Here is a 14,177-nt window from a genome sequence, read left to right as displayed (position 1 = left end):
TTCTCTTTTTGGTAATAACCTCTCTGGCTTTGGAGAAAGTCTTTCACATGATGCTGAGGAGGCAGGAGTGCACCAGTATCCCACAGCACAGACACTCATAGGTGATGTGTTGTACCCCAGTTAATTGGCACACAACAAATACTTAAAATTGTATTAAATTTTTTCTTATTTAACTTAACAAAAAACCCAACTTGTGAATGTTTTAGTCGTAACATGTTTCATTATTTACAGGCAGATTATGTGTAATATTCAGCTTAAAGTGTTTCCACCCAGGGGGAAACCCTTCTCCTTTCAGCTGGCTCAATAAAACAAGCTCCTCTGTGTCACAGACGAAACTCCAACACGAACACAAACACGCAAATTTATACATGTTCATAAATCACACCGATGCTCAGACCACTTTCTGAACCAGCGAGGTTTCAGACGTCACCAGTGACACCACTGCCCGTAAAGAAGCAGAGTCTGGAGGACAGCTCCTTTGTCCATCATTCCAACCACTGGCAAACAAGATGGCATCACCACAGAGTCGGATGTTCATCCAGCTCTTTTTCTTTGTAGCAAATAAATTACACACAAATTCATCCAAAGTTTTGTTCAGAATTTTTATTTCCAGACCACGTAGAGGAAAATATATATAATTTACATGTAAATAAACACCTGCAAACATCTAAATGTGCAAAAAGTATTTGTAGACCTTAACAAGCAGTTGAACCTGATTGTGATTGAACATAAGCATGAGTCAGCAAAACATCTGTCAGTTAAATTGATGATTCCTTCGACAAGAAAATCCAACACAGGATGTGTCACAAGATGTTTGTTACTCTAAAATTTGTGTTGTTTGGGATACATGTGGGTAGATAGAACATGAAGAAAGCAGCAACAGAAGTGTAATAAATGAGATTCATGTAGATAAAAGAATCAAATGAAAAGCTAAAGAGTAGAAAACAAGTTCACAAAGTCCTAAAGAGAAACCATTGTTTCTCTTCTTGTTTTGTTTTGCATCTAAGTCTTTAAGGTTTTCAGTTCAAGCTAGGAAACATCATTTTAGTGCTCCTGGTGAAGATGTGTTGGTCACTGACAGTTTTTACTCTTGTCTTGCATTCTAAAAATAAATTTAACACCTGTGCAGGAGTGAAACCCTGAAGACTCTGAGCTCATCACGGTGCACTGTTTGAAGTTTGTCATTAATTGATGTGAAAATAATTTCAACTGTGTCTACAGGTGGATTTTGGAAGATCTACAAATATAGCACAGCAGGTGAAATTAAACACATGGAGGCAAAGCGTACAATGGTTGTACCAAAGTGTTGTAGCTGCCTGATTCTCAGGACATGGAGTCCGTAATAATATGCCAGTAGTTCTAGTCTTCTGGTTGTAGTTTGTTTTTCTTTTTATCCCACACAATGTGAGATCAAACTAACTGAGTTTATTTACTATACTATGAATAAACCCTTATTAAGGAAAGTCATGATGATGAGATGATGTGGTGTGAAATAAAAAAATTACGTGACTATTAAAATAGAAATGGAGAAAGTTGGGGAAAAGAGTATCACAACAGTCAAACAAGAAATAAATCCATAAATTAGCAGTTTCTTTTCAAAAAAGCTGACTCAGTTACAGCCTTAAATCAGGGTGCCATCTGCATAGTTATGATAAGCCATTCTCTATTAAAGGAAGCACAGACAGATTAAACAAATAAAAATAAAATAAAAACAATTTTAAAAAAACTACTTTTTCAACAATCTTATGGATAAATGGAAGATTTGAAACCAATAATAAAGGTAACAAATATTATAGTGTAAAAATTTTCCAATTTCTCTGTTTTTTCAAGAAGGATTGACAACTGCAGTCTTCAGTGATGCAGGGAAAAAGTCAGGAAAAAGAGTTTAGGGGCTGAGCTTCTGAGGAAAAGAAAAAAGGGAGTGTATCAAGAGAGCAGGAAGAAGACTGATGGCGAAACACTGTTTGCTCAAGGGTTTTGCTGTCAGTGGCAGTACACTGTAATAAAAATGCTCTATTTAATCTGTGTGTTGAAACTGATTGTAGTTAAATTAATGTTTAGGTGACAATACCCAATAAAGAAGAACAACAACAACAATGAGAGACAAAACAACACGGAAACGCCTAGCACAGATGTTGTCGTCCTGCAAAGTAGAATTGGAGCTTTCTGGGGAGACAAAAGCATTGTTTTGCCTGCTCTCTGTGATATTGACCACAGTATCACTTAGTGCATTGCTTCTCTGTGATGGCTGCCATCTGTTGTGTTCGTGAGAGGAATTGCTCTCCTGGATCACAATAAACAACAGCAGTCCAAGGAAAGCAAGGTCACCCCACGTGTTTCTTATCTCCGATAGCTGGGAGTTATCAGCGCTGCTTCTATAGCGGTCTCTGAGAGACATCAGTAAATTGATGTTATCACTGTCCATGGAAAACTTACTGATCGCTCTTAAGAGGTCAGTAGTGATCTCATATGTATGTAGTGGATCATACTCTGTCCCTCGATGTTCAGATGTCTCATAATGCTGTGTGATATAGACTCGGTCTATTATCTGTGAAGTTCGCCGTCCAATGTTTTGCTCCCTGACTCTGATTATAATCCGAGCTCTGTTGCCGTCCTCATGCTCTAATTGGAGGTGAGTGACATGATGTGGAAGCCGCAGCGATCCTTGCTGATGGATATTACCAAGACTGTAGTACTGATATCGCCAAGGCAGTGGTTCTAACAGCTGTTCATTGTTACGATAATGATGTGAGCCATAATCAAAACTATTTGGGTCGAAGGTCAGACTTATGTCACCGTTTATGTCAATGTCAATTTCATTGGCAAACCAGTGGAGCAACCAGAGGCTCTGCACAGGCACAAACTGGCCAAAGCCTACTGACCTCAGATCAGTGATTGAGTTGAGCTTTCGTCTTACAGCTGACACAGAGCTGAAGGTCAGGAGGAGAGCCACACAGCAGCTCATCATTCTTCCAAACATCTTCATCCTGTAGAGATTTAAGAAGTCACTGTTTTTATTGTTCATGCATACTTTATATTCTGACATTCATTACATGATTGTTGACCAGTGAAGCATCAAATGATTATGTGATGACTGCATAATGTGATTAATAGATTATTAATTATTAGAGAGCTTTAACTGTTCTCCTAGTTTATAATTTGATAGTCATTCAGCCACACACACACACACACACACACACACACACACACACACACACACACACATTTTATACATACATGTGTGGAGTGATTTGTGGTCCAGAATGTGTTTTACTTCACTCAAAATTAGAATACTTCTTGAAATTTTGTTATCTGTATGATTTACATGCGCCTTCCAGCTCATTTAATCATCTATTATCACACCAAGAAACTTGTGTTGCGTTTATTTGGGAATTCCCAAATAAGACTATTTTATTTTTACTTAGATTTAGTGATAGTTTGTTCCAAATCAGTTTTTAATTTTACACATTTCTGATGTAATTGTATCCAGCAGCTCCTTTAGATTTCCCACAGAAGAAAAAAAAAAAAATATGTGTTGTCTGCAAATAATACTAATTTTAATACATCAGAAAAATTACAAATATCATTTATATAAATAATAAATAATTTTAGACCCAGGACAGAGTCTTGTGGAACACCACATGCAATGTGCAAGACTGATAAGGAATAGTCACCCAGCTTCACAAATTGTTTCCTGTCACTTAAATAATTTTTCACCCAGTGCAGAGCAACCCGCCTGATCCCATACTGTTCCAGTTTATTAATTAATATGTCATGATTGATTGTGTTGAATACTTTCTTGAGATCGAGAAATAATCCAGCTGCATATTGTTTCTGATCTATAGCATTTGTAATCTTATCGATTGATTCAATTAATGCCAGAGATGTTGATCTTTTCGATCTCAATCCATATTGACTGTCAGAGAGTAATTTATATTTATATAAGAATTTGTCTAATTGTTTATTAAACAGGTTTTCTAGGTTTTTGGAGAATTGTGGTAGTGAAGTGGTGTCTATCCCCAGTTTTATCCAACGGCAGAACTTTAGCTATTTTCATTTTGTTTAGAACTTTTCCAGTCTGAAATGATAAGTTGCAGATGTATGTTAGTGTTTCTACGGTTCCTTCTATGACCTTCTTGACAATTTTCATGTCAATATCATTACAATCAGTGAATGTTTTGTATTTACACTTGTTTACAGTATCAATTATTTCTTTTTCCACCACTGCTGATAGGAACACAATATTAGTTCCTTAAATTTCTAACTGTTCATTTTTTGTTTTCTTAATTGTCATTTTCTATTGTTTCCCTTAATGCCAGGGGGTTAAGACAGATTTGTAAATGTAAAGCCTTATTTTTGTTTGCTAAGAAATATAAAAGTGATTTTTGTTTTTTCCAAGAAAGCCATTCTGAATATGATGATGTAAACTTCTGGAAGTCTCAATGGCGTAACGATGTTTGGTATTCACATGGCACAGAGAGGTCAGCTGGGGTCACAACTCCCAAAGGTAGCTTCGGTGGTATTGTTCTACATTCAGATTGTGATTCTTAGTAGAATACAATCACTCCATTTTCATAACTGTTAATTTATATGGCTATAATACCAAACCTGAAAATGATAGATTAATTGACTCTTTAGATACAAGGATTAGTTTTTGGCTCTCTAAATATCCCAGTTCAAATTTATAATTGGAGGAAATTTTACTGTTTCACTACATGACACTATAGATAGATTCCCCCCAGCACAACATGTTAGGAATAATTTGAGATTGGAAACATTTATGGATAAATTTAATGTAACTGATATTTGGAGAGACAAATTTCCTGATGATATGTCATTTACCTGGATTAACCAATATGTGATTTTCATTCCTGAAAAAAGGAATAAGTTTTCTCTAAGTTTGAAGTATTATCTTAGGTTATGATTATAATATAGATAAGCTTCCAGAAAACCTTTCGATGTTTCACGAACAAGTTAATAAGCTTGGTCTCTTATATATAAACACAACTTTACACCCCATACGTATTTAATTTGGAATAATAGGAACATAGTACATAAAAATAAATCATTATTTTTTTCTAGTTGGGTTGAGAAAAGGATTGTTTTAGTGAATCAGTTGTTTAATCCTAATGGGCAGCTTATGTCTTAGTCAGAATTCTTAAACACTTATAAATTTATAAATAAAGTTCAAAAGGGACATGTGAACTGTGGATTTTGTGGAAACCATCCTGCGACTGTGCAGCACCTCTTCTGGATCTATTCACCAGCTAGAACGTTTTGGAAAGACTTCAGTGGATTCATTCCTGGACAGCTTTGAAATGGGAAATGGGAAAATATTGTATTTTGTTTCTTTCTAAGGCAAGAAAAGAAGATGTTTACTTTATAATAAACTTGTTAGTTATCTTAGCTAATTTTTATTTTCACAAATGCAAATACAGTAGCCAAAAGCCTAATTTTAAACACTACTATAATGATACTGTATCTTACATAAAATTGATTCGTGAATCACTTAATAAAACGGCTATGAAAACTATTACTATCTTAATTACAAATTATTTGAATGTATTTAACTTTTTATATTACACCCCCTGGCATATGTTAATTTTGTTCAAAGTTGTATACATTTTCTGCATACTGTTCCTTCATAAAGTTTAAAAACAAAACAAAACAAGGAGGTCGAGGCACGATGTGCCGGGAGTGCGGTGTCCCCCCCGGCTGTAGTGGGCCTCGACCTCCCGTTAGCTTCGAGCTGGTGGGTAACAGACGTCTCCGAAAACGTCGGAGCACCTTTGCAAATATGCGCAAATATGTCTTGATAAACCGATCAGATATTTGAAGGTTACACAGCTACATTCATGCCTGAAAATATATTAAAAGTTTATCTTATAAGTTTATTAAAAGTTGATCTCGCAAAAGTTTTGCGATCTCGCAAAAGTTCATCTTATTTTTTTTCTCCCATGTCCCTTGCGGGGCTCCGTAGAAATCTCCTCTGTCATAAACTCCAGCGACTTAATATCATCGCCATCCTCAGCTGTCGGTCCTTTCTTCTGGCCCATATTGGGAGACGGTCTCGTAACGTTACCCCGATGACCCGCTAGCAAGTTTGCCACTAGCGTCTTTAATCCAAAATATCCCACGGAGCGATGATTTAAATTAAGCAGTGTTAACCGAGGTTGGTACTGATAGTCCACTGGCTCCGGACCGAAATCAAAACTGAAATCAAAACGCTGAAAACACAAAAACTAGTCCAGTAGCGAAAGCAGGGCGTGCGGCACGACAACAAACAGCTGTCATGATACACGCCTCTCCCTGTGCCAGAAAGTGAAACCATGACATTTTTCAAAACTGTAATAAGACTACAGACTTATAGATCATTTTTCATGTGAATGAGTATGCTTGTAATTTAAGAGAAGGCGGTCTAAGTGCAGTGTAATTGACTCCATATTAAACCCACTTCATTGTATCTTTAAATGTAGAATAAATTCTGCATTAGGGCAAAATCATGTGAGTGAAAGTAAGTGAAAAGGAATCCATGAGGAAATGAGAGAACTTACCTTTGTAAGTCTGCTGTTGTTTGTGTGAGGACAGTCGTAACTCACTTTAAGTTTTGTTTTCCTGGTAAATGAAACCAGAGCAATAAGCTCCGCGAGTGGCGAAGATGAAGGTTGACAATCCAGATATTTAGATGAGGCTATATTAGAGAGCAACACCATCATGGATTTAAGGGTTTCTAGTTCAGCAGTCACGTGAAAGCAAATTATTGATCATTTTATGAGCAAGTTTATGCCCAAAGTTTGAATATGGGCGTGTCTGCCCCACTGTAGGGTCAGAGATGCTGCGTCTGTAATATAGGAGCTGGTTACAAATGAATTTCAAATAGTGTACACATTTATTCGGTGGCAGTGTTTTCTTGTATGATTTGTTTGGTCATTCAAGTTTCCTTATTTAAAGGCGTTCTATTGTTAGTGTCAGCATATAAAAACTTTGAGATCATGTAGAAAGATGTGATTGTGTTACAACTCAAACTTTTAGTTTCATTATCTCAAACTGTAACTAAAATTGAGTTTCATTTTTGATTTGATTTGTACTGAAAGTCTGTGAAACACAAAGAAAACAATGTAAATGTTGGCATAAAAGTATTTAAATGAATGAATGTGTGCATTCGACCAGTGAGTCAGAAGTCAACACTTTAGCAGTGAGTGACCCTGTAGAACTTTGTTTAGGATTACAGTACTTCTCTATTTAGTTATATTAATACACTTTTAATACTGGAGCGTGACACCATACTGGAGGAGAAGTCTGTTTTCAAGGTGTTTGCTCTTTACTTACATTATGGGGAAAAAAATCATCAAAGAGCTCAGAGTCAGGGCGTCACGAAGCACAGCATCTAAAACTGACAAAATAATGTTATACGATCAAATGCCATCTAACTCTAAGCTTTACAACATTCCTCATGAAACATCTCCAAGCTGTAAAGCTATACAGTTACTGTAGATTAGGGGCATCAAACATAACACCCAATAGAAAATGAATGCATAAAACAGGCAGAAACAGGAGCCAGCGTTGTGACAGAACTGTAATAAATGAAATTGATGTAAATAATAATCCGAATGAAAATCTAAAGACGAGACAACAAGTTTAGAGACTCCTAAAGGAGAACCATTGTTGACTGTGGATGTTTGGATGAAAGTGATGCTCAGTGATGAATGTGCACGAGTCAAGCAGATGATGCTGAAATCTTCATTTATTGCTGTTCCAATGACACAAAGATGACTGATGATAATAAGCACATTTCCCCAAAATGGACTATATGATGAATAAACCCATTGTAAGGAAAGGCATGAAATATGAGACCATGTGGTGTTAATTTAAAAACTTACACGATTATTGAAATAGAAATGGATATAGTTGGAGACGATCTAAGACAGTTTGTTTGAGCAGCGGGCAGCAGAGCTACTAAATGTCATATCGCCCTCTTTATTTTCACATCAAGGCACCACAAGATGAGCGGCTCTACTGCAGATACCTGCCAGGTTCATATTAATTAAACATGTCAGGTATAAATTTAGGGCGCAAACTTTCTCAGTGATTTATCTGAAGTAAGTTTAAAAAATATATATATATATCTTACTGGAAGTCTGTGCAGTGAGCTAAGAATCAGAGTGATATGCTCTCTAATAAAAATATCGTTGCAGTAGTCAACCAAAAAAATAAATCAGTAAATCAGCTGTTCTTTTAAAAAAAAAAGCTGATTTGGTTACAGCCTTAAATATAGATGTCATCTGCATAGTTATGATAAATCACTCTGTATTAAAGGAAGCATCGACAGATTAAGAGATTAGCCCAGTAACTGATCCTTGTGGAACTTCACATGGTAAATAATCCCCACCTTCTAAATTTTATTTAACAATCCATGAATGGTTCCCGTAAGACTCCGATAATGCCAGTGTCTGTATTCAGGCAGACATAATTTAACCCCTTTAATAAGATCACTGTCTTCACAGTGATGAAAGCTTGATTGGAAAACACCATAGTTGCAATTCATATTCAAATAGTAACTATTTTGGTTTAAAAAGTTCTTTCACAATAATTGTACCAATTATGGAAAATTTCAAATCCATAATAATCATAATAATAGTATTATATTATATTATAAAGGTCAATTATTCAAGAGGGATTTGACAACGGGACATTTTAGCGATGCAGGGAAAATACCAGGAAACAGCATATTCTGTGTGCTGATATTGATTTTAATTAAATTAATACTTGGGCGAGTTTTCAAGATACAGAAGACCAAAAACAACAACAAAAAAAAGAATAATGAAAATCAAACAGATTGAATAACCGACCCAAGTGAACCAATCATTCTGACGTCTGTTGTGAGAGGAATGGTTCTCCTGCATCACAATTAACAGCAACAGTCCAAGACAGGCAACGTAGCCCCACGTGTTACTTTCCTCTGATAGCTGGGAATCATCAGCACTACTTTCAAAGTTGTCTCTGAGAGGCATCACTAAGTTATTAGGGTCCAAGGAAAACCTTCTCAATGCTCTTAAGAGGTTAGTAGTGACCCGATATGTATGTAGTGGATCATACTCTGTCCCTCGATGTTCAGATGTCTCATAATGCTGTGTGATATAGACTCGGTCTATTATCTGCGAAGTTCGCCATCCATGGTTCGGCTCCCAGACTCTGATTATGATCCGAGCCCTGTTGCCATCCTCGTACTCTGATTGGAAGACAGTGATATGATGTGGAAGCCGCAGTGATCCTTGTTGATGGATATTACCAAGACTGTAGTACTGATATCCCCTCGGCAGTGGCTCTAACAGCTGTTCATCGTTGCGATAATGATGTGAGCCATAATCAAAACTATTTGGGTCGAAGGTCAGACTTATGTCACCGTTTATGTCAATTTCATTGGCAAACCAGTGGAGCAACCGGAGGCTCTGCACAGGCACAAACTGGCCAAAGCCTACTGACCTCAGATCAGTGATTGAGTTGAGCTTTCGTCTTACAGCTGACACAGAGCTGAAGGTCAGGAGGAGAGCCACACAGCAGCTCATCATTCTTCCAAACATCTTCATCCTGGAGAGATTTAAGAAGTGACTGTTTTTATTGTTTATGCAAACTTTATATTCTGACATTCATTACGTGATTTTTCACCAGTGATGAATCTAATGATTATGTGATGACTGCATAATTGTGATTAATAGATTATTAATGATTAAGACAGCTTTAAATTTATTCCTAGTTTATAATTTGATAGTCATTCAGCCACACAAACTCTGAAACAGGTTTGACTTGTTTTTCTCCTCTCTGGTTTATACCATCCATTATGGGTTGGAATTACATTTTAAAATTTTGCTTTCTTCAACTGAAATCAAAAGTTACTTTTTTAATTAAGAGATTGTTAAGATGAGGCTTGTTAGTGAGAAATGTTGTTTTCTCAAACAGCTTTAACTTTGTGACATAAAGAGAGAAAATCACACTAATAACTTGTATCTGTAACTTGATTTGATGGCTGAAGCCTCCTGTCAGCTTCAGATAAATAACAGGGAAGGATCGCTCAACAATCAGTTTACATTAGATTAATTAAACAAAGCAAACTAAATAATTCTTTAACAAAGAAGTGATGCATATTTTATAGCCATTGAGAAACATCCTTTTATTTTCATTTTTATCCATTACACTTCTTTTAAACCAGAATTCTATTTATGTTGTCAGGTGTGGCTCAGAAACGAGTCCAGCATCTAAAGCAGGGCGTGCTACACGACAACAAACAGGTTTCATGATACTCACCTCTCCCTGTGTCAGAAAGTTAAACTGATTACATTTTTCAAAACTGTAATACTACAGACTTACAGATCATTTTTCATGTGAATGAGTATGCTTGTAATTTAAGAAAAGGCGGACTAAGTGCAGTGTAATCCACTACATGTTAAACCCACTTCATTGTATCTTTAAATATAAAATAAATGCTGCATTAGAGATGAGGGTAATCAGTCATGTGAGTGACAGTAAGCAAAAATGAATCCACCAGAAAATGAGAGAACTTACCTTTGTAAGTCTGCTGCTGTTGTTTGTGTGAGGACAGTCGTTTTATGTTTTGCTTTTCTTGTAAATGAAACCAGAGTAACAAGCTCCGCTAGTTGTGAAGAGGAAGTTTGATATTCCAAATATTTGGATGAGGCTATTAAAGAGCAACACCATCATGGATTTTAGGGTTTCTAGTTTAGCAGTCACGTAAAAGAAGATTATTGACAATTTTATGTCCAAAGTTTGAATATGGAGATGTCTGCCCGACTGTAGGGTGAGAGATGTATTAGAATAATTCAGCCTTCTAGAGATCGTGTCAGCAGGGTTGATTAAACTTTATTTGCCTCCAGCAGCGGGCTCACTGAGTCTATTTGTTTTAAGAAATGCGTGAGACAAAAAAGTTTTAAAGTGTTAACTTCTGTTAAAGTGTTGACTTCTGACTCGTTGGTTCAACACACACATTCATTGCTTTCTTTGTAAGGACTTACAGTGCTTCGCTTCGATGTTATATTAATCCACCTTTAACACTGTGTAGCTGGTCTGGCCTGAAACTCCGATTGCCGCGTTCTCTGCGTTGTGCTGTGCGAATGACCAGAGGAGTCAACTCTAACTTTAGCAGCTGGGGCGGATTTATTCTCCCATAACTCTCCTCGGCGGGGCGTCTAGGCGACTGTTCAAAACAAAAATAAATCAGTACAGCAAATTCATTTTGCTGGGCTTCTGCATGCACACCTTCAAGGGAGAGAGAAGAATAGCAGACCACATGAGAAACCACCTGCATGCTCCTGTGCCCTAACCTGAGATCGGCTAATTAGCATGTTGCAATAAAGTTGTGTACTCGACAGAAAAACAACAATTCACACTAAAACATCTGACAAAACTGTGAGACAAAATGCATCAAAGGTCAAAGGTCACACAAACAAAATAAAAGCTCCCAAAATATAAATACGGAAAATAAATATATATAAACAAACACATATTCATAACCAATACTGACAAAGCAAAATAACGCTACAGGATGGATCTTTGGTGAAATACAATTTTTTTTTTTTTAATACACCCGTTACGGCTGCACCATGACACCATAAGGGAGGAGAAGTTTGTTTTCCAGGTGTTTGCTCTTTTCAAACTTACTGGGAAAACTTATCAAAGTCCTCAGACCTCAGGGTGTCACAAAGCACAGCATCTGAAACTGTCAACATAATGTTACAGGATTAAACCTCTTCTAACTTTAAGCTTTACAACATTCCTCATGAAGCATCTCCAAGCTGTAAAGCTTTACAGTCGCTGTAGATCAGGGGTGTCAAACATAAAGCCCAGCTAGGATGGGGTGTCTGGTGATCCCCTCATCTACTTTCCAGAGTATCTTCTAATACAGGATGTAAGACAGGAAACTTTGAAGCAATTTTACTTCCTTCCTGATTAAAATTGTGGATGTCTGGATGAAAGTGATGCTCTGTGATGAATCTGCACAAGTCAAGCAGATGATGCTGAAACTTTCATCCAGTGCTGTTCCAATGACACAAAGATGACTGAAGATAACAAGCACATTTCTCTCAAACACACATGAGAGGAGGCTGCATGTGAAGTAAAGGAACAGAGGAAACGGGGGTCCTCACCTCAACAGTAAACACACAGGTCTGCACTCAGATTTTGGACACTTGTCTTTTCATTGATGGAAAGTTGGTTTTGTGGCTCCATCCTGCAGAGCTGATCCATCACTCACTGTTGAAGAAAGCTGGAACCAGCTTAATGGAGAATTATTGAATCAGCTGGTAGAGTCTATACCTCGATTCAAGACATTTTAAAAGCCAGGGGAGGTGCAACAATGCAGTCCTAGATGTATGCTGTATTTCATGGAGCTACTAAACCAAATTATTATTTTTTTGTCACTTAAATGGTTTATTTCCTACAAAATAAAAACCCTGAATCAACATCTGTCTCAGAAAGTTAAGTCAACCAGTAAGAAGCAATCCTGAAGTGCATTTTCTCCTCTTTGAACAAGATAATGAGTTAAATGTTACCTTTTATAGTGGCAGGAAACAGGAACTACAGCACAGGTCATCCTTATCCTCAGATATCTGTAGGTTATAATATAAACATAATGAACAGAGCCAGACAGGCTGAAGGAGCCGTTATCACCATTATGCTCTCATATCAAGGACAGACTTAAGTGGGAGAGATTTTGAAGATATTAAAGGTTTAAACGCTCCTGTTTATGTTCCCTCTAAGGGACCTCCTGTTCAGATCAATCGCATCACCTGCAGAGGACTGGAACTGCAACTGGAAGCACACCCTCGCATTATCTGAGAGCGCAAAAACCCCAGAGTGACTCTGATCTACACGTCTGACTCACACCGAGCTTTATATGAATACAAATCCAGAGTTTACATCAAAGCTCAAGCTTAAGACGTGCTCAGCACACAGAAAGAAAACTATGCAACTCTACGAGAAAAGAGATGTGGTGCATGGAAATGAAAACCAGTGAACAAGTATCCTCAGGGAGCTTTTCTTCCAGTAGGGTTTTTTGAAGAAAAAAAAAAAAGGCTATGACATTAATGCCAAGGGTTCCGAACTTCTGATCATTTAGGTTTTGTTTTCACAGTGAACTGATGTCACTCATGTTTCAAAGACACTCATGCAACTTTAGTCAGCCACCAAAATGTTCATAGAGAGATTATTGGGAGCAGCAGAAATTGTGGCCATGTCATGACACATTCACCCACCCAACACCCCAACTGATTGTCTTGTAAGTAGAGACATAAGTTCCTAAATGAAATTCATCTAGCACAGTGAGCAATCTAGTTTCCCCCAGTGCTGGAATCAGGCATGACAGACAGCATTGTCTCAGAGACCAGCTCAGTTACTGCAGATTAAACTGAATCATCTCTTATTTTACCCATTTTGTACTATTAGACGTTGGCACTGCATGAAGCAGTTCGATTATTCTACAGATCGATGTTTTATGTATTGCCTTGACTTTGATGCTTGCCCTCAAAGGGTTGATTATTTCTGCTGACAAGTCATTTTATCGATGAACAACCAGCACATTTCAGCTTGAATATTTAAAATCAAAGACCTAGAGTAATTTTTTAAAGAGGTTCCTTGATCCCCCCCCCAGCAGTATATAATACATTGTTTCCGATCATGACTAAAAATCTCATGTTAATGCTGCCATTTTGCTCCATACCTTCTGCCTGTCCTTCACTACATCCCAGAACTTCTGTTGTCTTCCTCCTGCCCGACAGCTCCATAGTCAATATAATCCTGCCGTCCACCTGTGCATTGTTCTTGGTCTTATTGATGAGCTGCAAGTCAGACTCAACTGGATCCCCTTCCAGATACAACCCTCATTTGAGACAGAGCAGCACCATCTCGTAACCTCATGTTACGAGACAAGTCCAGTATCAAAATGCAAGTGCACTTGTCAGTTCTTCCCACAGCTATAGGAGTTAGAACCAGCAACATGTTAAGTGCAGCAGTCTCCCATAATCTAAGTTTAAGTTTTCTCCATGTTACCTGCTACTCTACATCATGATCCCCTTCCAAAAGGGATCATCTTGACCAGTGACCCCGTGTTTCCAAAGAAATGTGCTTGTTGCAAGATTGTGTAACAGAACAGATTAATCAGATCAGAG

The 14,177-nt window shown here is 37.4% G+C and overlaps 1 protein-coding gene across 1 annotated transcript; it reads right to left on the bottom strand.

Annotated features, from left to right (window-relative positions):
* Positions 1 to 600: 600 nt before the first annotated feature.
* On the bottom strand, positions 601 to 6,798 carry LOC120439763. The gene is made up of 2 exons (XM_039610773.1): positions 6,555 to 6,798; positions 601 to 2,987 (listed from the first exon to the last, which is right to left on the bottom strand). Exon 2 carries the CDS (start codon positions 2,984 to 2,986, stop codon positions 2,051 to 2,053), a length of 936 nt encoding a protein of 311 aa, XP_039466707.1. The 5' UTR covers position 2,987; positions 6,555 to 6,798; the 3' UTR covers positions 601 to 2,050.
* Between the last annotated feature and the right edge of the window lie 7,379 nt (positions 6,799 to 14,177).

Source organism: Oreochromis aureus, linkage group 4 (assembly GCF_013358895.1).
Source record: "Oreochromis aureus strain Israel breed Guangdong linkage group 4, ZZ_aureus, whole genome shotgun sequence".
In the NCBI taxonomy this organism is placed as follows: Eukaryota; Metazoa; Chordata; class Actinopteri; order Cichliformes; family Cichlidae; genus Oreochromis; species Oreochromis aureus.
The sequence above is the reverse complement of the archived record's forward strand: the minus strand, read 5'-3'. Positions and strand labels throughout refer to the sequence as shown.

What these genes read in the sequence shown, in the direction of transcription:
- LOC120439763 (XM_039610773.1), bottom strand. Translation starts at nt 2,986, where the DNA reads ATGAAGATGTTTGGAAGAATGATGAGCTGCTGTGTGGCTCTCCTCCTG.